General features: G+C 60.9%; 1 protein-coding gene across 1 annotated transcript in view; it reads left to right on the forward strand.

The window, feature by feature from the left end:
- Positions 1-44: 44 nt before the first annotated feature.
- The window catches only part of NBEAL2 (neurobeachin like 2), a 29,816-nt gene continuing 5,542 nt past the window's right edge, over positions 45-24,318 (forward strand). The window contains exons 1-37 of the mRNA XM_074157647.1: positions 45-95; positions 7,100-7,188; positions 7,447-7,611; positions 9,491-9,572; positions 9,705-9,814; positions 9,954-10,036; positions 11,335-11,420; positions 12,078-12,363; positions 12,437-12,543; positions 12,949-13,032; positions 13,160-13,258; positions 13,990-14,561; positions 14,651-14,783; positions 14,867-14,986; positions 15,070-15,400; positions 15,500-15,582; positions 15,688-15,780; positions 16,218-16,389; positions 16,905-17,038; positions 17,135-17,294; positions 17,370-17,472; positions 17,843-17,996; positions 18,134-18,292; positions 18,384-18,543; positions 18,724-18,809; positions 19,057-19,725; positions 19,804-19,982; positions 20,059-20,218; positions 20,701-20,838; positions 20,931-21,236; positions 21,630-21,779; positions 22,455-22,612; positions 22,695-22,857; positions 23,050-23,150; positions 23,236-23,393; positions 23,625-23,806; positions 23,856-23,963. Of these exons, the coding sequence (XP_074013748.1) occupies positions 45-95; positions 7,100-7,188; positions 7,447-7,611; positions 9,491-9,572; positions 9,705-9,814; positions 9,954-10,036; positions 11,335-11,420; positions 12,078-12,363; positions 12,437-12,543; positions 12,949-13,032; positions 13,160-13,258; positions 13,990-14,561; positions 14,651-14,783; positions 14,867-14,986; positions 15,070-15,400; positions 15,500-15,582; positions 15,688-15,780; positions 16,218-16,389; positions 16,905-17,038; positions 17,135-17,294; positions 17,370-17,472; positions 17,843-17,996; positions 18,134-18,292; positions 18,384-18,543; positions 18,724-18,809; positions 19,057-19,725; positions 19,804-19,982; positions 20,059-20,218; positions 20,701-20,838; positions 20,931-21,236; positions 21,630-21,779; positions 22,455-22,612; positions 22,695-22,857; positions 23,050-23,150; positions 23,236-23,393; positions 23,625-23,806; positions 23,856-23,963 (6,174 nt within the window). The remainder of the gene's footprint in view (positions 96-7,099; positions 7,189-7,446; positions 7,612-9,490; positions 9,573-9,704; positions 9,815-9,953; positions 10,037-11,334; positions 11,421-12,077; positions 12,364-12,436; positions 12,544-12,948; positions 13,033-13,159; positions 13,259-13,989; positions 14,562-14,650; positions 14,784-14,866; positions 14,987-15,069; positions 15,401-15,499; positions 15,583-15,687; positions 15,781-16,217; positions 16,390-16,904; positions 17,039-17,134; positions 17,295-17,369; positions 17,473-17,842; positions 17,997-18,133; positions 18,293-18,383; positions 18,544-18,723; positions 18,810-19,056; positions 19,726-19,803; positions 19,983-20,058; positions 20,219-20,700; positions 20,839-20,930; positions 21,237-21,629; positions 21,780-22,454; positions 22,613-22,694; positions 22,858-23,049; positions 23,151-23,235; positions 23,394-23,624; positions 23,807-23,855; positions 23,964-24,318) is intronic.

Raw genomic sequence — 24,318 nt, forward strand, 5'->3', positions numbered from 1 at the left:
GGGGGGGCGGAGCTGCCCGCCGTACCGAGCCGTGCCGGCCCGGCATGGCTTCCCGGGAGCGGCTCTACGAGCTTTGGATGCTCTACTTCGCCAAGGTGAGGGCGGCACCGGGGACCCCCCCCCGGGAAAGGAAGGAGGAGAGGGGGGGGGCAGCACCCCCTTTATCCCCGCTACCTGCATCCCCCCCCCCGTGCCCTGCCCGCACCCCCCTGCTTGGAGGTGGGGGGGGGGGGGGAGCTGCACTACCTTGAGCGTATCGCACCGCCCCGTTTTGGGGGGGGGGGAGGCACCGCATTCCCCCCCACCCCCGGCACCCCACTGTCGCATCCTGGGGGCCGCGACACCACCCCACCACCACCCCCCCCACAGCTCCGTGCGACACCCTTGGGGGGCACTGCGCCCCCCCCCCCCCCCCCCCGGCCCCTCCTGCCACATCCCGGGGGTCCGCGACATTCCCCCCCCCCCCCCGCGGGGGTCACCGCACCCCGAGGTCCGCGAACCCCCCCCCAATATTCCCACCATGGGGGTCACCGCGACCCCCCGGACCCCCCACCTCCCGTGTCCCACTGTGACAACCCCCCCCGCACTGCATCCCGCGACCCCCCCACATCCCAGCCCAGCGCCGCATCCTGGGGTCCGCGACGTTCCCCCACCCCCCCCCGCCGCCCCGTGCTCCCCCCTTAAGGGGGGGGGCACCATGTTCCTCCTCCTGGACCCCCCCGCCACCACCACCCCGGGCCTTTACCCCCGGGGGGGGGGGGGCACCGCATCCCCCTGGACCCCCCCCCACCGCATCCCCCTGGACCACCCCCCCACCGCATCCCGCACCCCCTTCCCGCCTCTCCCGGGGGGACGGGGGGGGGGTGGGTCCGCCCCCCCCCTTACACCCAGTGGGAGGGTTTGGGGGGGGTGTCCGTGTCTGTGTGTGTCCCCCCCCCTCAAGGTCCCAGCGGCAGGTGCGGCCGCGGGTGACATTGGAGCGTCGGGAGTGACAAGGGGGGGGGGGGGGGACACAAGGGGGATGTCCTGCCTCTGGGGGGGGGAGTATCCTACTCAGGGGGACCCCCCAGACCCCCCCTTAGCATCGCCGCTGTCTCCCCCCCATGTCCCGATGGGGAGTGGGAGGGTCTCCGGCCAGGGACCCCCCCATGTCCCATCCGCAAGAGTCCCCAGAGCTTCGTTTTGTCCTTAATTATCAGGTTGGGGACGGGGGGGGGGACACACAAATCCTGCAGGAGAGGACACCCCAACCCCCCCCCCCCCCCCATGTCACCCCCAGCTCCTGCGCCCACAGCTCGGGGTGACCAGCCGGGGTTTTGGGGTGAAAAGGGGTTACTTCTGCCCCCCAAACCCCGCTCTGTCCCCTGGGGATGGGGACAGGTGTGGTGTCACCTCATCCGGCCCCACGGCATCCCCTGGGACCCAGCAGGTTTTGGTGGGACAGGTCCTGGGGGTCTTGTACAGGGGACACGTGTGGTGACATCGGGTGGGCGTGGTGGTATGGGGTCACCTGCAGTGACATTGCATGGACGTGGTGGTACGGGGACACCTGACATGACATCGGGTGGACATGGTGGTAGGGGGACACCTGCCGTAACATCACGTGGACATGGTGGTACGGGGACATCTGCCGTGACATTGGGTGGGCATGGTGGACATTGGGTGGGCATGGTGGTGGAGGGACACGTGCGGTGACATCAGGTAGGCATGGTGGTACGGGGACACCTGCCATGACATCATGTGGACATGGTGGTACGGGGACACGTGCCGTGACATTGGGTGGGCATGGCGGACATTGGGTGTGCATGGTGGTGGAGGGATACGTGCGGTGACATCAGGTGGGCATGGTGGTATGGGGATACCTGCTGTGACATCAGGTGGACATGGTGGTACAGGGACACATGTGATGACATCAGGTGGACATGGTGGTACGGGGACACGTGCCGTGACATTGGGTGGGCATGGTGGACATTGGGTGTGCATGGTGGTGGAGGGATACGTGCGGTGACATCAGGTGGGCATGGTGGTACGGGGATACCTGCTGTGACATCAGGTGGACATGGTGGTACAGGGACACATGTGATGACATCAGGTGGACATGGTGGTACGGGGACACGTGCCGTGACATTGGGTGGGCATGGTGGACATTGGGTGTGCATGGTGGTGGAGGGATACGTGCGGTGACATCAGGTGGGCATGGTGGTACAGGGACACGTGCGGTGACATCAGGTGGACATGGTGGTACAGGGACACATGCCATGACGTTGGGTGGGCATGGTGGTACAGGGACACCTGCTGTGACATTGGGTGGACATGGTGGTACAGGGACACGTGCGGTGACATCAGCTGGACGTGGCGGTGCGGGGACACCTGCTGTGACATCAGGTGGACATGGTGGTATGAGGACACATGCGGTGACATCAGGTGGGCATGGTGGTACGGGGACACCTGCCATGACATCGGGTGGGCGTGGTGGTACGGGGACACGTGCCGTGACATTGGGTGGGCATGGTGGACATTGGGTGTGCATGGTGGTGGAGGGATACGTGCGGTGACATCAGGTGGGCATGGTGGTACGGGGATACCTGCTGTGACATCAGGTGGACATGGTGGTACAGGGACACGTGCGGTGACATCAGGTGGGCATGGTGGTGCAGGGACACATGCCATGACGTTGGGTGGGCATGGTGGTACAGGGACACCTGCTGTGACATTGGGTGGACATGGTGGTACAGGGACACGTGCGGTGACATCAGCTGGACATGGCGGTGTGGGGACACCTGCTGTGACATCAGGTGGACATGGTGGTATGAGGACACATGCGGTGACATCAGCTGGACATGGTGGTACGGGGACACCTGCCATGACATCGGGTGGGCGTGGTGGTACGGGGACACGTGCCGTGACATTGGGTGGGCATGGTGGACATTGGGTGGGCATGGTGGTGGAGGGACACGTGCGGTGACATCAGGTGGACATGGCGGTGCGGGGACACCTGCTGTGACATCAGTTGGACATGGTGGTACGAGGACACATGCGGTGACATCAGCTGGACATGGTGGTACAGGGACACCTGCCATGACATCGGGTGGGCGTGGTGGTGGAGGGACATGTGCGGTGACATTGAGTGGGCATGGTCGTATGGGGACATGTGCCACACCATGGAGGTGTCTGTGGTTGGATAGGGACAGGTGCCATGGAGGTGACCATGGTTGTATGGCGACACACACCATGCCCTACAGGTGTCCGTGGTCGTGTGGGGACACGTGCCACGCCGTGGAGGTGACCATGATTGTATGGCGACACACACCATGCCCTACAGGTGTCTGTGGTTGTATGGGGACATGTGTCATGCCCTGGAGGTGACCATGGTTGTGTGGGGACGCACGCCATGCCCTGCGGGTGTCCATGGTTGTACAGGGACATGTGCCATGCCATCAAGGTGTCCGTGGTTGTGTGGGGACATGTGCCACGCCGTAGAGGTGTCCGTGGTTGTGTGGGGACAGGCGCCACGCTGTTGGGATGTACAAGCTCACACAGGGGACACGTGCCGTGCCATCGAGTGTGCATGGTCGCACGGGGACACGTGCCACACCATCAGGGTGTGCGTGGTCATATGTGACATGCCAGCAGGTGTGCATGGCCATATGGGGACACGTGGCACTCCATCGAGGTGTGCGTGGACATCTGGGGACACACGTGCCACACCATCAGGTCCCCAAGCTTGCATGGGGACACCTGCATCGCCATCGCGGGGTGCACACTCATACGGGGACGGGGACACGTCCCGTGCCATTGCTGCCTTGGTGACACATGGCGTGCCCCCTCACCGAGTCACACCGACGGGGTGACCGTGCCACCTCGGAAAGGCACCAAACAGGACTTCGGTGTCACCTCCTCAGCCTGGTCACCTGCAAACCCATGCTGGCCCTTCACCACGGTGACGTCCCCAAGCACCCGGCGAGGACAAGGCTGCTGGGACATGTCCCTGCCTCGTGTCAACCTTTTAGCGTCCCACCGCTGGGCTTGTTTGGAGGTGTCAACCAGCGGTGGTGCCACCAAAGTGTCACCTCGGTGGCAGCATCCCCCTGTCATCGTCCCCCTGGCCGGGGGTGGTGACAGCAGATGAGGGATGTGTTATCTCTCGTGGCTTTAAAATAAGGCAGAGCTCGTGTCACCGAGCCACCAGGGGGACAGGGATGTCCCCAGGGGTGTCCCCCGGGGGGGGTGGCCGTGCCATGGTGGGGATGGTGCCGGCCACGTTGTCCCACACCAGCTGCAGTTTTGGGGGGGGGGGGGGTGTGGGGGTGTGAGGGGGGTTGGGACCCCCGTGGGGTGCCTCCAACTGGGGACCCAACGGTGGGGAGGTGACAACAACCTGGTGTCACTTTTTGCTTTTTTTTTTTGGAGGGGGGGGGATGTCGGGAGGTGCCGGGAGAAGCCTTCCCAGGTGGCACCGCGTCGGCCGAGCCCAAGAAGCCACCCAACAGGCTCTGCCAGCCGGCAACCGGCTGGGACAGGGCCACCGGCCCCCGCCGGGATGGGACACCGGCTGCGGGTGGGTGCAAGGATGGGGGGGGTGGGGGACACGACACAACACATAGGGAGGGGGACATTGAGGGGAGGAGAGGATGCTGAGAACCGGCAAACTCAACACATTGGTGGTGGTGGTGGTTGGAGGGGGGGCGAGGAGCGGTGGATCCAGTTATTGGGGCGCAAGCCAAGCTGGGTGGAGAGCTTGGTGTCACCCCCTTGTCACCCACCCCCAGCGTGACCAGCTGCCGGTTATTGAGGGGGGGGGGGAGAAGGAGAAAGGGGGCGCCCCCGGCGTTGGGGACAAGGCGGTGGTGACACCCCGAAACGGTGGCGGGCGGCGGGAGGAAGCGCCGTTGGGGGCGGCGGGTGACGGGTGACTTGGCATTTCCTGATGGTTTTGGGGTGGTTGGGGCTTGGTTGGTTGTTTTTTTTTCGGGGGGGGTTGTTTTTGGGTGGCTTTTTTTTTTTTTTTTTTGCACAAGAGCGAAGGGGCGGGGACAACAAAAAAAAAAAAAAAAAGGAGGGGGGGGGACACACACACACGCATGACAACACACCCCCACTGTCACCTTGTCCCCATCCCGGCGTGTGCCGGGGACATGGATGGCCACGATCACCCCCCCGGCCAGGTAATGGGGTGCTGGGGGGGGGGGAGAATGGGGGGGACATACATGGAGGGGAGAGGGGAAGGGGGGGACCCCCCCACCCCCCCCCCCCCGTGTGCTGGGGATCACGGGACGCGGCGGTAAATGGGTGACACAGGGGACGTGGTGGCTCGGGGGTGGCAGTTTTTGGGAGGGATGGTGATGGGAGGGGGGTGAGGTCCCCTCGGGGCGGGGGGCACAGGGGGGTTGGGGACCCCCATGTCCCCGGGGAGAGGGGGGGGGGGGGGGGGGAAGAAGGGGGGTCGGTGTGGGGAGAGGGGTGTCCCCAAGGGGGGACGGTCCCTGGCTGGGCTGGGGACACCCCAGGGTGCTGCATGGGGGTGCTCGGGGGTGTGGGTGACGCCGAGGTGCAGCATGGGGGTGCTTGGGGACATGGGTGACACCAAGGGGGGGGGCTACACTGGGGTGCAAGGGGACGTGGGTAACACCAAGGAGCTGTGTTGGGGGGTGAGGGGACCTGGGTGACCCCAAGGGGCTGTGTCGGGGTGTGAGGGGACATGGGTGACACCCAGGTGCCACTTTGGGGTGCTTGGGGACATGGGTCACCCCAAGCAACTGCATTGGGGTGCTCGGGGACGTGGGTGACCCCAGGGTGCAGCACTGGGGGTTGCAGGGACATGGGTCACCCCAAGGTGTCGCTCTGGGGTGTGAGGGGACGTGGGTGACACCAAGGTGCTGTGTTTGGATGCTGAGGGACGTGGGTGACACCAAGGGGCTGCACTGGGGTGTGCAGGGACATGGGTCACCCCAAGGTGTGACATCGGGGTGCTCAGGGACATGGGTGACCCCAAGGTGCCACTTTAGGTGCTCAGGGACATGGGTCACCCCAAGGTGTGACATCGGGGTGCTCAGGGACATGGGTGACCCCAAGGTGCCACTTTAGGTGCTCAGGGACATGGGTGACCCCAAGGTGCGACATCGGGGTGCTCGGGGACATGGGTGACCCCAAGGTGCCACTTTAGGTGCTCAGGGACATGGGTCACCCCAAGGTGCGACATCGGGGTGCTCGGGGACATGGGTGACCCCAAGATGCCACACGGAGTGCTCGGGGACGTCGGTGACCCCAAGGGGCTGTGTTGGGGTGCTCAAGGACATGGGTCACCCCAAGGTGTCACATCGGGGTGTTCGGGGACATCGGTGACCCCAAGGGGCTGTGTTGGGGTGCTCGGGGACTCTGGTGTCCCCAAGGTGTCACATCGGGGTGCTCGGGGACACGGGTGTCCCCACAGTGTGGTGGCAGGGTGGTGACACCATGTCCCAAACGTTGGGCCAGCCCGTGCCAGGTGGTGGTGGCCACCCGTGACCAGCTCTGCCCCCTGATTGGCTGGGAGCCGCCTGCAGGGGCAGGTGACCTGGCTGCTGATTGGTCAGTGGCTCCACAGGTTGGTGTGGCTCTGGATGCTGATTGGTCAGGAGCTCTATGGATTGTGCTGATTGGTCAGTATCTCCGCAAGGTGTGCTGTTCTGGCTTCTGATTGGTCAGCGACTCCATAGGTTGTACTCTCTGGATTCTGATTGGTCAGTGGCTCAACAGGTTCTGCTCTGGGTTCTGATTGGTCAGCATCTCCACCGGTTATTCTACTCTGGGTTCTGATTGGCCAGGGGCTCCACACGTTGTGTTGCTCTCATTGCTGATTGGTCAACAGCTCCACAGGTTGTTCTGCTCTGATTGCCCATTGGCTGGTGGCTCCCAGGGGGGCGTGCTCACACTCTCGGTGCCAATAAACCGGTGGCTCCTGGGGGGGGAGATTTGACCTCTCTGGCTGCTGATTGGCTGATACCTCCACGGAGGTGGTCGGTGTGGGATCTGATTGGCCGATATCTCCATGGCGGTGGTCATTGTGGGATGTGATTGGCCAGCGGCTTCAGCCTCCTCCTCCTCCTCCTCCCTCTTGCAGAAGGACCTCTCCTACCTGCAGCAGTGGCTGGAAGCCTTCGTCATGAACTTCGAGAAGATCATCGCCCTGCCCTCGCTGGAGCCCAGGAGGTGAGGAGCACCCCAGCACCCATGGGTGCTGCAAGAGTGACACCCCGTGGAGGAGGTTGGGGGGGGGGGGGGGCGGTGGTGACACCTACAGCTAAATTTAGGCGGCTCATCCGTTCTCGGTGGTTTTTAACCATCCGGTCTGAAGCTTGAAGAGGGGGGGTAGGGGAGGGTTGATGGTGGGTTGTGAGGGTGAGGTGGGGGGGGGTCGCATCCTGTCCCCCCCATTTCCGAACGCCGCCCCCCCCAACCCTGTCACAGGCCGGAGGAGTCGGTGTCGGAGATCCCGGTGCTGCCGCGGGAGGTGCTGGTGGTGCTGAGCCAGCGGTTGGGACAATGCGTGGTCCAGATCCCGCGGGAAGAGGGCGTTGGGACCAGCCTGGGGCAGGCCCTGCTCCTCCTCAAGTTCTTCATCATCATCTGCAGGTGGGTGACACCCCATCACCACCACCACCACCGCCACCATCACCATCACCACCACCATCACCACCATCATCACCATCACCACCCCCATCACCATCACCATCACCACCCCCATCACCACCCCCACCACCATCACCATCACCACCACCACCACCACCACCATCACCATCACCACCACCATCACCACCATCATCACCACCACCACCACCATCACCATCACCACCACCACCCCCACCACCATCACCATCATCACCACCATCACCACCACCATCACCACCATCATCACCATCACCACCCCCATCACCATCACCATCACCACCATCACCACCACCATCACCATCACCACCACCCCTGGGGGGGGGGGGCGGGCGGTCCTAGCCTCCCTCCATCACCCACCCAACCCATGGGGGCTCCTGGGTTTGGTCCTTCTGCCCCAGCTCTGCACCCAGGTGGTGGTGGGGGGGGGGGGACATTGAGGGAACCCCCCCCCCTCATCTTTGGTTCCTCTGCCCCCCCCCGCAAATCTTCGTTGAAGGGACCAAACTGATATCACCACGGTCCCAAACCACCTTGGTGTCTTCCTTGATGTCCCCCCCCCACACCCCAAAGGCAAAGCATCCCCCCCTTGAGGCACAACATCCCCCCCCCGCAGCCCACCAACGCCCCCAAGTGCAACCTCCCCCCCCTGAAGTGCATGACCCCCCCAAAGGGCATTCCCCCCCCAAAAGTGCATCAACACACACCATCCCCTGCCAAAGTGCGTCACATCACCCCAAAACACAGTATTTACCCCCCCGGAACACAGCGTCCCCCCCTAAGTTCATCATTCCCCCCCCAGCCCCCCTCAAAAGTGCATCGTTGCCCCCCGCCCCCCCCCAGCAAAGTGCATCCCACCCCCTTGGCCCTGCCACCTCCCGCCAGCCCACAGAAGGTGATCCCCGGCAGCAGCGTCCCCACGAAGCCACCCCCTCCGTGTCCCTGGCCGGGGGGGGGGGGGACAGACGACACACCTGTCCCCCCCCCCTGCAACTTTCCCAGCCACGGATGGGGTTCAGCTGAGGATGTGCCCTGGCTCATGCTGGCTTCCGTATTGGCCCCCCGCTATGCATTAACCACCCCCCCAAGGTGCATTAACCCTCCCGTCTTCATGCCTTAATACCCCCCACAATGCAATACCCCCCCCATGATGCAGTAACCCCCCCCCCCCGATGCAATACCCCCCCTCCCACAGCCTTAACCCCCCCATCATGATGCCTTAACACCCCCAACCATGATGCATTAACAACCCCCCCCGATGCAATACCCCCCCTCCCACAATGCTTTAAACCCCCCCATGGTGAATCGACCCCCCCACCATGATGCATTAAACCCCCCCCGATGCAATAACACACACCCCCAATGCATTAAACCCCCCCATGGTGCATCGACCCCCCCACCATGATGCATTAAACCCCCCCGATGCATTACCCCCCCTCCCACAATGCATTAAACCCCCCCATGGTTCATCGACCCCCCCACCATGATGCATTAAACCCCCCCCCACGCAATAACACCCCCCTCCAATGCATTAAACCCCCCCATGGTGCATCAACCCCCCCACACTATGCAATAACACCCCCCCCCCAATGCATTAAACCCCCCCACAACGATGCATTAACCCCCCCGATGCATTAACCCCCACCATGATGCATTAAACCCCCCCCCGATGCATTACCCCCCCTATGGTGCATCGACCCCCCCACCATGATGCATTAACCCCCCCCCCGATACATTAACCCCCCCCCATGATGAATTAAACCCCCCCATGGTGAATCGACCCCCCCCCCACCATGATGTATTAACACACACCCCCCCCCCCCAATTTATTATTCCCCCCCTCCAGGAACCTGGAAAACATCCAAGCGGACAAAACCCCCGGCTTCATCCCGGAGGTGCTGAAGCTGTTGCGGGTCTGCGGGAACAAGGTGAGCACGGCGTGGGGTGGGGGGGGGGGGGGGCACCCCTGCCCCATTTTTGGGGGGTGGGGGGTGGTTTGTTTTGTTTTTTTTTTTGGAGGGTGGGGGGTGTGTGTTAATCCTGCTCCCGTTTTCCGGCAGCTGAAGGAGGAGGGGAGCGGGATGCAGCTGGAGAGCGGGATGCTCTACGCCCTCCATCTCTGCGAGTGCCTCTTCGACCCCTACCAGACCTGGCGGCGGCAGCTCAGCGGGTGAGCGGGGGGGGGACGGGACACCCTCACACCCCCCCCTCCTCCTCTGCACCCCAAAATTCCCCCCCCAACAGATTCCAACATCCCCCCGACTCCTAGCCCCCCCGACCCCCCCAAAGCTTCACCCCTCTCTTTCCAGGGAAGTCATCAGCGCGAAGGAGAAGAGTAAATACAAGTTCGCCCCGGCCCCTTTGCCCCCCGAGTTCGGCGCCTTCTTCCAAGGTAAAAGGGGGGGTCCCGGCCCCCCCCATTGCCCCCCAGAGCCGGGCTTGGGCTCCAGGGGTGGGTATGGGTTCCATAGGTACATAGAGCATCCAGATATGGGTCGGTATGGGATCTATAGAAGCATAGAGCACCCAGGTATGGGTCAGTATGGGATCCGTAGGTACGTAGAGCACCCAGGGGCAGGTATGGGATCTGTAAGTGTGTAGAGCACCCAGGTATGGGTCAGTATGGGATCTATAGGTGCTTAGAGCACCCAGAGGCAGGTATGGGGTCAGTATGGGATCTGTAAGTGTGTAGAGCACCCAGGTATGGGGTCAGTATGGGATCCGTAGGTTCATTGAGCACCCAGGTATGGGGTCAGTATGGGATCTATAGGTGCTTAGAGCACCCAGGGGCAGGTATGGGGTCAGTATGGGATCTGTAAGTGCATAGAACACCCAGATATGGGTCAGTATGGGATCCGTAGGTTCATTGAGCACCCAGGTATGGGGTCAGTATGGGATCTATAGGTGCTTAGAGCACCCAGGGGCAGGTATGGGGTCAGTATGGGATCCGTAGGTTCATTGAGCACCCAGGTATGGGGTCAGTATGGGATCTATAGGTGCTTAGAGCACCCAGGGGCAGGTATGGGGTCAGTATGGGATCTATAGGTGCATAGAGCACCCAGGTATGGGTCAGTATGGGATCCATAGGTGCGTAGAGCACCCAGGGGCAGAGAGATGATGCTGGGCTGGGGATGGGATCCAGGAGAACATATAGGATCCGTGGTGACATACAGTATTCCAGGGAAGGTATATGATTTGGGGGCAAATATAGGATCCTGTACCTTCTCCGGGATCTCTATATGATCCAAGGGCAAATATAGGATCCTATACCTGCCCCCGGGACCCCGTACGTCCCCGTACGGGGACGTACGGGGTCCCGGGGGCAGGTATAGGATCCTAAAGCAGGGCTTAAATCCTGCCCGGGAACCTGCCAAAATCAACACAAAAGGGACTTTTTTTTGGGGGGGAAACCCCCAAAAACCCCCGTTTTCGAAGCAAAGGCGTTGCAAAAAAAAAAATCACCTAAAACTCCCAGCCTGTAAATCCCCCACCCGAACCCTATTTTTGAATAAAACCCCAATTTTTAGGACCCCCAAAAAAACCCAAAAACCCCCGTGAGCTTTTTTTTGGGGTGGATTTGGGTAAAAAAAGGAGGGGTTTTTCCCCCCCCCCCTCTATTTTTTTATTTTTTCTTACTTCTTCCCCCTCCCACCCTCCCCAAATTAAATCTTTCCCTCCTCATCCTCGCAGAGAGTTTCCAAGGCGGGGGGCAGCTCCCCGAAACCCTCCAGCTCCGGCTTATCCATCTTTTTGGGGCCATCCTCTCCGGATCCAAGGTAAGAGTTGGGAAGGGGATGGGGGGGGGGGGGGGGGTTGGGAATAAGGAGGGGGGGGGAGGATTTGGGGATCATCATCTGAGTGATAAACCCTGATTTATTTGATTTATTCCCAGCGAGATAAAAGGCTGGAGTTAAACCCCTTTCATTTTCCAAAAGCCTTTAAAAAAACCGCATTTAAAATTCCAGCCCTAAATTTGGTGGGGTTTTACCTTAAAAAAAACCAAAAAAATTAAATTAATTAAATATTAATTAAATTAAAGAGGGGGTTGAGCTGAAGCTGCTGCTTCATCTGGGGTGGCAGATGAGAACTTCTCGGCTGAATAAATCTGAGCAGAAATAGGTTTTAATTAACGCCAAAAAAAAAAAAAAAAAGGCTTAAAAATCAGAATTTAATTAATAGCTCTGCCAATAATTGGCTTTAAATTAATTGGCTTTAAATTAATTGGCTTTAAATTAATTAATTGGCTTTAAATTAATTCGCAGGCGGCCGGGAGCGGGGTCGGGGGGAGATGGGTCGAAACCCGCCGTGCCAGAGCCGTTGGGCTGAGGGTTAATAGCTTAAATAAAGGATTTTATATCGCGATAGGCGATATAAAAGCCTGTCGTCGTCCCCCCGCCCCCGACACACACCTCCGTGTCCCGTCATCCCGACAGCCCAACGCGCTGCGGGCCATCACGCCGGCGGCGGTGGAGGTGCTGCTGGGGGTGCTGCGGCGGGGAGGCGGGGGGAACCCCCCGATCCCCGGTTTGCTGGAGCTGGCCCTACGCGGCGTGGTGGCCGTGGTCCACGTCTTGCACGGCAGCAGCCCCGGCGCCGGCCCCGTGCCTTTGCGTGTCCTCCTGGATGGTTACTTCAGGGTGCTCAATTCGGACCTGCCCGTGGCTTCCTTGGCGCCAGAGGCGGCCGGCGGCCTCATCGGTCTCCGTGTCCTCATGCTGGGTAGGTTGGTGGAGGACGTGGGATGGGTGCGGGGAGGTGGGATGGGTGCTGAGCCGCCTCCGCATCGTCGTAGATGCCATCCCGGCCATGCTGAGTTGTGAGGACCGGCCGGTCCTCCAAGCTGTCTTTCTCAGCAACAACTGCTTCGAGCACATCATCCGGCTCCTCCAAAACAGCAAGGTAGCGAGGTGGCCACATTGGTGTCCCCACCTTGGTGACACCAGGGTTGGGCACCCTCATCTCCATCCTCACCCTTCCTGACTCTAAATGATGCCGGGAGAGTGTGGCTGCATCCAGCAGCATCCATGGGGTGGGGACCCTCCATAACCTCCTTCCCTCTTCTCCCCACCCCACACTGGGTGACATTCTCTGGGTCTGACGCCCACCCTGTGTCCCACAGCTCTACCTCGGCAGCTCCCGGCAGGTGGGTGAAGCCCAGCACGAAGTCCCCACGCAGCCACCAGATGGTGACAGGATCCAGCAGGTATTGTGTGGGGCCACCCCATAACCAAACCACCAGGCGTGGTGGATTGTGTCCCCCCAGTCCCATGGCTCAGCAGACCCACCACCTCCATGTCTCTGTAGGTCTTCGACAGCAGCTCCGACGCCATCGCAGTCCACGCCATCGGGGTGCTCACTGCCATCATGAGCAACTCGCCCTCAGCCAAGGTAGGCAGTGGACCGAGGTGGGGGGAACACCCCAAAAATGGCTGGGTTTGGGGATTTTCATGCTGTGAGGTGAAAGCAGCATGTGGTGGGGCTCGGTGCAGGGTCCCACGTGCCCGGGTGCTTGCAGGAGGTGTTCAAGGAACGCATCGGCTATGCCCACCTCTATGAGGTCTTGAGGAGCCAGGGCCAGCCCACCCAACGCCTGCTCCAGGAGCTCCTCAACATGGTGAGCATGTCTGCTTCTCCTTCATGCTGAGCAAAACTCTAGGTGCTGGTGGTTCGTGGTGGACCTCAGCCCCCAGCAGCCCCCAGCAGCCCCCCAGTCCTCTCCACCCTGCTAGTTTCCCATCAGCTTCCTCCCGAGGGGTTCTTGGGCCATCTTTAGCTTGGAGTCATGCTCAGCTTTGGGGAGATTTGAGCCCTTTCTGTTGTGGTACTGCTGGATGTGCCAACGTCTCCAGAATGTTTGATGCACGAGGGTCTCCAGAATGTTTGATGCACAAGGGGCTCCAAAATGCTTGGTGCATGAGGTTCACCAAGGCGCTTGGTGCATGAGGGTCTCCAATATGGTTGATGCACGAGGGTCTTCAAGACTTTTGATGCATGAAGGGTCTCCAAGACTCTTGATCCACGAGAATCTGCAAGGGGCTTGATGCATGGTGGCTCCAAAACCCTTGATGAATGGAGATCTCCGAGATGCTTGATGCACAAGGGTCTCCAAGACTTTAGATGCATAGCGTTCTCCAAGACGCTTGATGCACAAGGGTCTCCAAGACTTTAGATGCATAGCGTTCTCCAAGACGCTTGATGCACAAGAGTCTCTGATAGGCTTGATCCATGGGAGTCTCCAAAGCGCTTGTCGCACAGGGTCTCTACCACCAGTCCGGGGTGACCAGGAGGAGGACCTGTCCTTCTCCACGAGGTCAGGTTCGCCAACCAACTCTTGTGTTTCGGCAGGCAGTGGAAGGCGACCACAGCTCCTTCCCGGTGCGCCCCATCCGCAACGAGCAGCCCCTGCTCATCCTCTTGGCCTGGTTGCCGGCGTTGGCCTGCCGGGAGCTGCAGGTCTTCCTCTCGGGCCAGCTACGGCGGCTCTGCGAAGCCTCCTTGCCCAGCCGCCTCACCTGCGTCAAGGCGGGCATGGTGGGCTGCCTGTTGGGTGCCTTGGCCACCGAACCGGCGCTGCCAGCTGCCTGCTCGGAAAATTTACTGGAGCTGCTGCAGGCCTTGGGCAGCCTCTCCATCCGTCCCGGGGAGCTGCGGCAGCTTCTGAGGTTGCTGCGGCAAGAGAGGGGTCGGGGACCGCATCCCTACGCGGCCCCCGTCATCCGGGCGCTCTCGGGGATGGCGCGGGTCGAGGGACCCCCCCGGGCGTTGCAGTGCTTCGACCTGACGCCCGGCATGGCGGGGATCATGGTGCCCGCCGTCCAGAAGTGGCCCGGTGGTGCCTTCGCCTTCCACGCCTGGTTGTGCCTGAGCGAGGAGGAGCCCGAGCCACTGGTGAGGCCGAAGAGGAAGCAGCTCTACAGGTGATGCTCAGTTGGAGGGACCTCGGGGGGCTATGGTGAGGAAGAGGAAGAGCAGCACCACCATCTTCACCATGGTTCTCCTCCACCAGCTTCTTCACGGCTGGTGGGACAGGCTTTGAGGCGTTCTTCACCGCTGGTGGGGTGTTGGTGGTGGCCGTCTGCACCAAGAAGGACTACATGACGGTGGCATTGCCGGAGTTTGCCTTCAACGACTCAGCTTGGGTGAGTGTCATCCCCACCCCTGTCCCCATCCCCTTCGGGGGGTACAACCAGGACACCTGACACCTCTTCTCTGTCCCCCCCAGCACTGCGTTGACATTGTCCACGTCGCTGGCCGCCGGCCCTTTGGCCAGAACATTGTCAGCATCTACGCCGATGGGCACCTGCGGAAGACGGCGCAGCTCCGCTTCCCCTCCCTCCACGAGGTGGAGGACCCCCCCGTCACCCATCCCGTCCCCTCCCCATGGCATGGGGCTGGGGGCCAAGCACATCTCCTTCTCCCTTCCAGTCCTTCACCTCCTGTTGCATCGGCTCTGCGGGCCACCGGACGACCACCACCACTGCCACCACCACCAGCCACCCACCAGCACCCCACGGGCCGGAGCTGGTCTTCACCCCACGCCCCACACTCGGACGCTCCCAGTCTGTCCCTGCTGCTCTGGGCCCCCACGCCTGGACCCCCACTCAGCCCCCCACCGAGGGGGTGGTGGCCACCACGGCAGCTGGAAGCCAGGACACCGAGTGGGGCAGCCCCACCTCCCTGGAGGGTCACCTGGGCTCAGTGGCCATCTTCTGCGAGGCTCTTCAGCAAGCTCAAGTCAAGGCGCTCTTCTGCGCGGGTACGTCAGGATGGAACACAGGGGACATCTACAAGGGTGCTGGTGGCAACTGGGGTCTCCTCCACCATGCCCCAGCTGACCCCAATCGTTTTCCTCCAGGACCAAACGTCACATCACCATTTACACTGGAAGGTGACCTGGTGGAGCTCAGCAGCAAGCTCTTGCTGTACTACACCCCACAGGTGAGGAGAGCCACCTCCCTGGAGATGGGGGCAGCGCCAGTAGTCCCTCTGCCGTAGGTGATATCTCCAGGAGCATGAGGATACTCCCATGGTGCTCTCTTCTAGGCCTGCAGGAACAACATCTGCCTGGACCTTTCTCCCAGCCATGGCTTGGACGGGAGGCTGACAGGGCACAAGGTGGTCAACTGGGATATCAAGGTACGGGGTGGCTTGTCCTGGTCCGTCCACCCCATGGCGTGGAGGTAGCTGTGTCCCTCCTGGGGTATGGGCAGGGGCAGGACCCCCAAGGAGTGTTGGATGGCCATAGTGGTTCCCCTGGACCCTACAGGGACTCTGCTACATGGTATGGGATCCACCAAAGACCTGCATGACCCATGGATCCACCAAGGACCTGCATGCCCCATAGGTCCTCAGTGTCCAGGGTGGGTACCATGGGTGATGCAGGAGAAGGGGTGCTTTTTGGGGACCTGTTTTAGGTTTATGCTGTGGGTCAGGGCACACTCCGATCTTTGCAAGCCACAGGGCCTGGTTCTCCCCAGCTTGGGCTGAGCCCATGAGCAGGCAGGACAGACCTCCTCCTCCACGCTGCTGCCATCACGCAGCACCCAGCAAAGCCTCTGGCCTCCTTCTGGCAGGACGTGGTCAACTGCGTGGGTGGGATGGGTGTCCTACTGCCCCTGCTCGAGCAAGTGGTGTCCAAGAAGGAAGAACCTGAGGATGAACAGGAGACCAATGACCTGGTGGGACCAGAGCTGACGTCCTCCAGGAATGCCCAGGGCATGCTCATCCCGCTGGGCAAGTCTTCAGGTGAGGACCTCGGGAGACATGGAGCTAACCCCACTTCCACGTGGGTGCTGCCTGGAGCAGGCTGGTGTCTACCATGGGAGAGGTCTCACCTGGGGCACCAAGAGTTATGGGGTAATGGAGAAACCATTGACATCTTATAATGTTGTTATGACCCAATTAGTCATAAACAAGCAGTTCTGGGAAGATGAGGGTGTCTCCAGCTGGCTTACCTCCAGCTTGCCTTTGCGTGGAGTCTCTGGTGTCTTATAGTAGGGTTGGGTTCACGCAGGAGCCTTCTCCTGATTGGTGAAATGGGCTTTCTCCTGATACCCAGCTGCTTATTTCCAAGAAGCTCAGAGCAACACAAGTTTCCACTCACTTAAATTTGGGGGAAATAGAGGAACAGGCTGAAAAATTTGCAGAGAACTTTTATGGTGGGGTCTCCAGAATGCCCCTTGCAGGCAGCGCTGTAGGAAGGTGTTTAGGTGGGCGCAGGGCTCACAGCTACTGGTGGGGCTCTGCCCTGTGCCTTGCAGAGAGCAGGCTGGAGAGGAACAGTGTGGCCGCCTTCCTGCTGCTGGTGAAGAACTTCATCCAGAACCATCCAGTGAACCAGGAGAGCCTGGTGCAGTGCCATGGGCCAGCCATCATCGGGGCGCTGCTGCAGAAGGTGTGGGGGGCTACCAAAAGTTCCATTCCACGGCCCCTAGGGCCGTTCCCCAAGGGGGACGCCGGGGCTGCAAGTCTCCCCTCTCACCCATGGCAGGTCTCCGGTCCGCTGCTGGACATGAACACCTTGATGGCCTCGCAGATCCTCATGGAGCAGATGGCCTCTGAGGGCAGTGGGCTCCTGCTGCACCTCCTCTACCAGCATCTCCTCTTTGACTTCCGCATCTGGAGCAACAGCGACTTTGCTGTCCGCTTAGGTGGGAACTGGGGGTGCTTGGGGGTGTTCTCCATCCCAACTGGCCTCCCTGGCTACTCACACCTTCTCCCTCCAGGTCACATCCAGTATCTGGCCAACGTCATCAAGGACCACAAGCAGCGCATCCGTAAGAAGTATGGGGTGCAGTACCTCCTCGACTCCATCCGGACGTACTACGGGTGAGCCGCCACTTGTAGCCTGGAACCCCGAACACTGACCTGGTGGTGGGCTTCACCCCTCAGAGCCACGGTTTGGGGTAGACACCCTTTTCTTGGGACAGTATCCCCCCCCCCCCCCCCCAAGCACCTCGTGGGATAATCTCCTGGTGTGGGAGCATGGTGGTGGGTGCATGACCTTCCACTCCCCATGGCAGTGCATGGGGTAGACATGTCCCGGTGGGCAGGGTTGGCCAGAAGAGACACCAGGCTGCCCTGAAGCTCCTCGGGCTCAGTGGTGGGATTTGGGATCATGCCGTCGATGAGTGACACGGGGCAGGAGGGTGGTTGTGCACATCCCCAAAGAGAATGCCCATGCGTGTCTATCCATCAGCACCTCCAGGGAGAAGACCACAGCCACCGACGACATCAAGACGGTGCAGACATCCCTCTTCAGCCTGGTGAAGGACTTCTTCTGCAGGAGCTTCTCTGGGGAGGAGATGCAGAGCTTGCTGAGCTATGTGGCTGGGGCGCAGGATGAGCAGCAGGTACGGCACTGAGCCACCCGTTGGCCACCAAACACCTCGGTGTGCCTTGGGCTGGCCCAGCAGTAGGTGGGGAGAAGCTGCTGAGGTCCTGGTGAGGCACGTGGAGGGCAGTGGACAACTGGTCCTGTGTCCTGCAGGTCTGTGGGGCGCTGGAGGTGATCCACAGTCTGCTGAAGGGCTCGCCTGCCCAGGAGCAGCTCTTTGCCTTCCTCTTTGAGCCAGGCCATGTGGAGATCCTCTTCTCGCTGCTGGTGCAGAAGAAGTTCTCGGATGAAGTGCGGGAGAGGGTCTTCAAGGTAAGATGGGTCCCCAGCACCAACTTCTTGCCATCCCCAGCAGCCAGGGGTTTTACCGCAGCGGGGTGGCTACCTCTCTCTGTCTCACCAGGTCCTCTACAAAATGCTGAAGTATGAGAAGATCCCTGAGCGCAGCAAGAACCGCTTGAAGCTGAAGGACATCGGGTACCAGGGGCTCATCGCCTGCCTCAGTGACATCCCCGGCTCCATGCTGCTCTTCCGCTGCCTCTCGGAGCAGGTCCTCGGGGCAGGTACCACATGCCCTGCAGAAAACAGGCTGGCCCCGGCCACCCCTCCCAAACACGTGCCATGGGGTCATCACTGGTTGCTTCCCACGAGGCTCAGCTGGTCTTGGGGCTGGGTATCTTTGATGGCTTTTTGGGGACAGAAGGACCTGTCCTACCACTATGCTCTCTCTTCCTTGTCCATAGACCCTCCCAACTACAAGGACCTGGTGGCCGTGGTTTACCTGTCCCACCGGGCTGAGCTGACCGTCCGCCTTGATATCTGCCGCAAGGTGAGCAGGGCTGTGGGTGCAAGGAGCTGTGACTGGGTTGTCTCCCTGGGCACCTGCCCATGCCCAAATGTGGGCCCACGGGGATGGTGGTGTGCCAACATGGAGGTGGTGCACCCCATCATGGTTATGGAGGACCTGGGGTGCTCAAAACCAAGCTCAGAACCAACCTTGGAGGGACCAACCCCCCAAAAGGCTACCAGGAGTTGGGGCAACATCATCGGGTCTCCCTCCTTGCTTTCTCTTGCAGCTCTTCCACTTGATCTACTCCCAGCAGGACATGGTGAAGCAACTGGCCAGGTTGGCTGGTTGGCAGGACACGCTCACCAAACTCTATGTCAAAGAGTCCTATGAGTCCCGCCAGCACAGCCTGAGCTTCACAGGCAACGGGGGCTGCCTGGAGCTCCTCAACCTCTCAGACCCCCCCGGCAAAGAGGGGACGAGCCCACCGCCAGCCGAGCTGCAGGAACTGGACGTCTTCCTGCCACTGGGCTATGAGGCCTCGGATCAGGAGCTCTCCGAGGGCTTCTCTGACCACTCCATCTCCCCGAGCGGCCGCACCAAGTCCTTCCACTCCTACAACTTCAAGTCTTTCGATTCCTCTGACCGAGCCAGCCGCTCATCCTCCAACCCCGGTGATGGACCTCCCTTCGATGGTGTCTACCACCCACTCTCACCTTTCTCCACCTCACCCTTCGACCTGGGGCTTGACCTGGCCAGCACTAGCTCCATCGCCACGGCCGAGAGCGGCACGCAGACCCCCGCCAGCGGCCCCGACACCCCCTCACCCTTGGAGAGCTTCAAGCCTTTCCCGGGAATGCGAGCACGGAAGAGCTCCAGCCTCTCCAACGTCCTGGATGAGAGCAGCTACCAGGACACGCTGCCCAGCGACAACGTTTCCAACACCAGCAACCCCCAGGTGAGCCCCAAACTATCATGCCCACCACCTTGGGCTGTGCTGGAGGCCGGACCTCTCACCCTTCCTCCCCATTGGCAGCAAACACCTGAGGAGGAGCTCTGCAACGTCTTGACCAATATCGTCTTCTCGGTGACCTGGCGCGGCGTGGAGGGCTGGGACGACGCAGCGTGGAGGGAACGCGGGCAGGTCTTCTCCGTCCTCACCAAGCTGGGGACAGCATGTGAGCTGGTGCGGCCCCCCGATGAGATCAAGCGCAGGTGAGTCCCAGAGCGGGGTCCGGTGGGGTGTACACCAAGGGAGGACCACCCTATGGAACCGCCTGGTCTCCCACAGCCTGTTGGAGATGATGCTGGAGTCAGCGCTGACGGACCTGAAGGAGTCGGGGCCGGCCACCTTGCCAGGTCTCACCCACAATGCCCTCAAGCTGCTGCGGCTGCTCCAGGACTTCTTGTTCTCCGAGGGACACAACAACCAGGCCCTGTGGAGCGAGAAGGTGGGTGGGCACGAGCAGGGGGTCCTCAACCCCAACCCTACACCCTTACTGAAGACCAAAATCCTAATCCTACACCCTAAACCTCAACTTTATCTCATTTTTATAAACATAACCATACCTCCTAAATCCTAATCCTGAACCTTAACCCTACATTTTTGCCATAAAACTCAGCTCTAACCCCAATCCCATGCCCTTACTCTAACCCCAACGTTAATCCCACACCCTGACCATAAACCCATGTCAAAACCCCAACTATAACCCCCAAGCCCTAATTAGTTTCTCATTAGGGTTATGAGTTGGGGCTCTACCCTGTCCCTAAACCCTGATCCTGACCCCTACCCATAACCCAAACCCATGTCAAGCCAAGCCAAGGGTCTTTGGGTGATGGGGACAGACCTGGGGGCTTTGAGCCCACCCAGCTGGAGGTGGGGGCGGGGGGAAGTGTGGACGTGTTGGGGGAGTCACTGTGGGCCCCCCCCCAGATCTACGAGGGGGTGAGCAGTCTGCTGGACAAGCTGGGCGTCTGGTACCACCTGGCCAACGGCACCTCCGAACTCAAGGAGATGGCCCAGACGGGTCTACGCATCCTTGTGGGCTACATCATGCTGCAGGACCCCCAGGTGGGTCACCCTTTCCTGGGGCTCAGGGTGAGACCCCCCAGCCCTTGGGGCAAGGCAGGTGGCCCCATCTGATGTCCCCTGTCCCCCACCAGCTGCACTCGCTGGCGTACGTGAAGCTCCACAGCCTGCTGCAGACCTCCTCAGCCCCCAAAAAGGATGAGGCTTGCTACCTGTTGGGCAAACTGGAGACCCCGTTGCGACGCTCGCTGGAAGCCAAGTCAGAGACCTTCTCCTGGTTGGTGTCCATCGTCCGGACGCTGATGGACCAGTGCTATGAGACCCTGCAGCTGCAGCTCTTCCTGCCCTCGCTGCCCCCCACCAACGGCAGCCCCACTTTCTACGAGGATTTCCAGCTCTTCTGTACTACCCCAGAGTGGAGGGGCTTCATCGAGAAGCACGTGGGTGCTGTGGGGCATGGGGTGGCATCACTGTTGAGGGAACACCTTCCCAGGCTTAGAATCGTAGAGTGACAGAATGTTTTGGGTTGGAAGGGACCTTAAAGACCATCCAGTTCCACCCCCTGCCCTGGGCAGGGACACCTCCCACCAGACCAGGTTGCTCCAAGCCCCATCCAACCTGGCCTTGAACCCCTCCAGGGATGGGGCAGCCACAACTTCTCTAGCCAACCTGTTAGAGATGGGACTGTGCTCTGGTGGGTCCCCATATCGCCACCAGGTTGGGACAACCTTTAGGGGTGACTTCCAGGGCAGGGGATGCTCATAGCCTGGATGGTGGTTTGTGGGTGCCAAGCCCTGCAAACACCTCCCCTCTTAGCCCGGTTCTCTCGGTAGGTCCAGCCCACCATGGCCCAATTTGAGATGGACACCTTTGCCAAGAGCCATGACCACATGTCCAATTTCTGGAACGCTTGCTACGATGCCATGATGAGCAGCTCTCAGCGGCGGGAGCAGGAGAAGGCGGCCAGCCGCAAGATGTTCCAGGTACTGCCTGCTCCTAGGATGGGGATGTCACCCTGGGGGTACGCTTTTCATCCTGAGGACATGTTTCTCACCCCAAGGATGTGCTCCTCGCTCTGGGGATGTCATTCTAGAGACATGTTCCTCTCCCTGGGGACATTAATCCTGGGGATGTGCTTCTCATCATGGGGATGTCATCCTGGGGACATCCTCCTCATCTTGAGGACATCATTCTGGGGGCATGCTCCTCATCCCAGGGATGTCCTCCTCACCCTGGGTACATGCTCTTCACCCCAGGGACACCACCCGGGGACATCCTCCTGAGGATGTGCTCCTTACCCCTAGGATGTCATCCCGGGGACTTGCTTCTTGTCCCAGGGACATATTCCTCACCCTGGAGACATTAATCCTGGGGATGTGCTCTTCATCCCGGGGATGTCATCCTGGGGACATACTCCTTAACCTGGGAACATTGCCCTCAGGAAGTGCTCCTCATCCTGGGGACATTTTTTTGGGGACATGCTCCTCATCCTAGGAACATCATCCTGGGGATGTGCTCCTCACTCCATGAACATCACCCCAGAGACATTCTCCTTGCCCAGGGGATGTCACCCTATGGACATGCTCCTCACGGATGTCTCCATCCGTGTCTCCAAGCCCCAGCCCTGCTGTCACTTCATTCTCCTGCTCCCTTGGCAGGAGCTGGTGCTGGAGCCGGTGGCAAAGCGCTCCAAGGCAGAAAACGCCCGCCACGCCAACGTGCTCAAGCAGGCCAACAACCACCACAGCACCGTGCTGAAGCAGTGGCGGTCCCTCTGCCGCCTCCTCACCTCGCCCCGCTCCGCCTGGGCCGACCGGTGAGAACCCCCGCCTCGGCCCCCAGGGAAGGGTGGCAAAACTAGGGGTCCATGGGGTGCCTCAACCCCACCTGCTCCCCAGGAACCCACCGGAGGTTCGCTGGAAGCTGTCGAGTGCCGAGACCTACTCCCGGATGAGGCTGAAGTTGGTGCCCAACCTGAATTTTGACCAACACTTGGAGGCCAGCGCCCTACGGGACAACTTGGGTGAGGCTGATGGGAGGGGGCCACCCAGGAGTCCCCCCATGGTGGTGCCACCCAAGGGGGGTGCCACTGGTTGGATGCACTTGGTGGGGTTGAGCTGGGAGCTGTCATGGACCCCAATGGAGTTGGGGGGGTGGGATGAGGACCTTTACAAGACTTGTCCCCCAGCTGTGGAGGGTCAGGGAGGGGCTGCTGACCCCCTCCTCATTTCAGGAGCCGACCACCTCCACAACCCTGCTGAGTCCCTCCCACTCGCCATGGCCAAGGAGGCCAAGGTGAGCGAGCTAGAGGACGACCAACTGGCTGAGGAGGACCTCCCTGTCCTGGACAACCAGTGAGTGTCCCCATCCCCTCCCATGGCACTGGCTTGCCCAGGCTGGGGGTGTCACTGGGGTCTCCTCACCCCCGGTGTCACCCAGGGCTGAGCCCAAGGAGCAGAACCAGCGGGAGAAGCTGGTGGTCTCGGAGGACTGCGAACTCATCACAACAGTGGCTGTTGTTCCCGGCCGCCTGGAGGTGACAACCCAGCATGTCTACTTCTACGATGGCAGCAGCGAGAAGGAGGAGACGGAGGGAGGTAACGGCATGTGCTCCGTGGGGGTGGGGTCCCTGTAGCAAGGTGGGGGTGAGGAACCCCCCACCCATCCCATCTCCTCCAGAAGCCCATCATGCCAGGTGCTGGTCATTTTGGGGGTGGGCTCCTCCCAGCCCCAGGGTGATGCTGGCCCCCATCCCTGCCTCGGGAATTGGGGGGTCCAGGTGGATGGTGATGTCCATCGGGCTTTTTGCCCCCCCCCCATCTTGGCAGGGATCGGCTACGACTTCAAGCGCCCCTTGTCCCACCTGCGCGAGGTCCACCTGCGCCGCTACAACCTGCGCCGCTCCGCACTCGAGCTCTTCTTCATCGACCAGGCCAACTACTTCCTCAACTTCAAAAAAAAGGTGGTGACACCCTTTCTTCCCCCCACCAAGAGCCCCCCAGGGGCCACAGCACTGCCCATATTCTGGCCAATCCATGTCCTCCCCTCTGTTCCCCTAGGTGAGGAACAAGGTCTACTCCTGCATCCTTGGCCTGCGTCCCCCCAACCAGATCTACTTCGGCAGCCGGTCGCCCCAGGAGCTGCTGAAAGCCTCGGGGCTCACCCAGGTAGCAGCCCCCCTTTGCCCACCCCCATCCCATATCTCCCCTTCCTGCATGGCAAAGGGGAGGGTGCCAGCATGGGATGGGGATGGCCGTGGGACCGGGGATGGCCATGGGATGAAGATGACTGTGGGATCAGGGATGGCCGTGGGACTGGGGATGGTCATGGGTTGGAGATGACTGTGGGACTGGGGATGGCCATGGGACCAGGGATGGCCATGGGATGAAGATGGCTGTGGGACCAGGGATGGCCATGAGTTGGAGATGACTGTGGGACCAGGGATGGCCATGAGACTAGGGATGGCCATGAGTTGGAGATGACTGTGGGACGGCCATGGGATGAAGATGACGGCGGGACCAG

Source organism: Numenius arquata, chromosome 12 (assembly GCF_964106895.1).
Source record: "Numenius arquata chromosome 12, bNumArq3.hap1.1, whole genome shotgun sequence".
Classification (NCBI taxonomy): Eukaryota; Metazoa; Chordata; class Aves; order Charadriiformes; family Scolopacidae; genus Numenius; species Numenius arquata.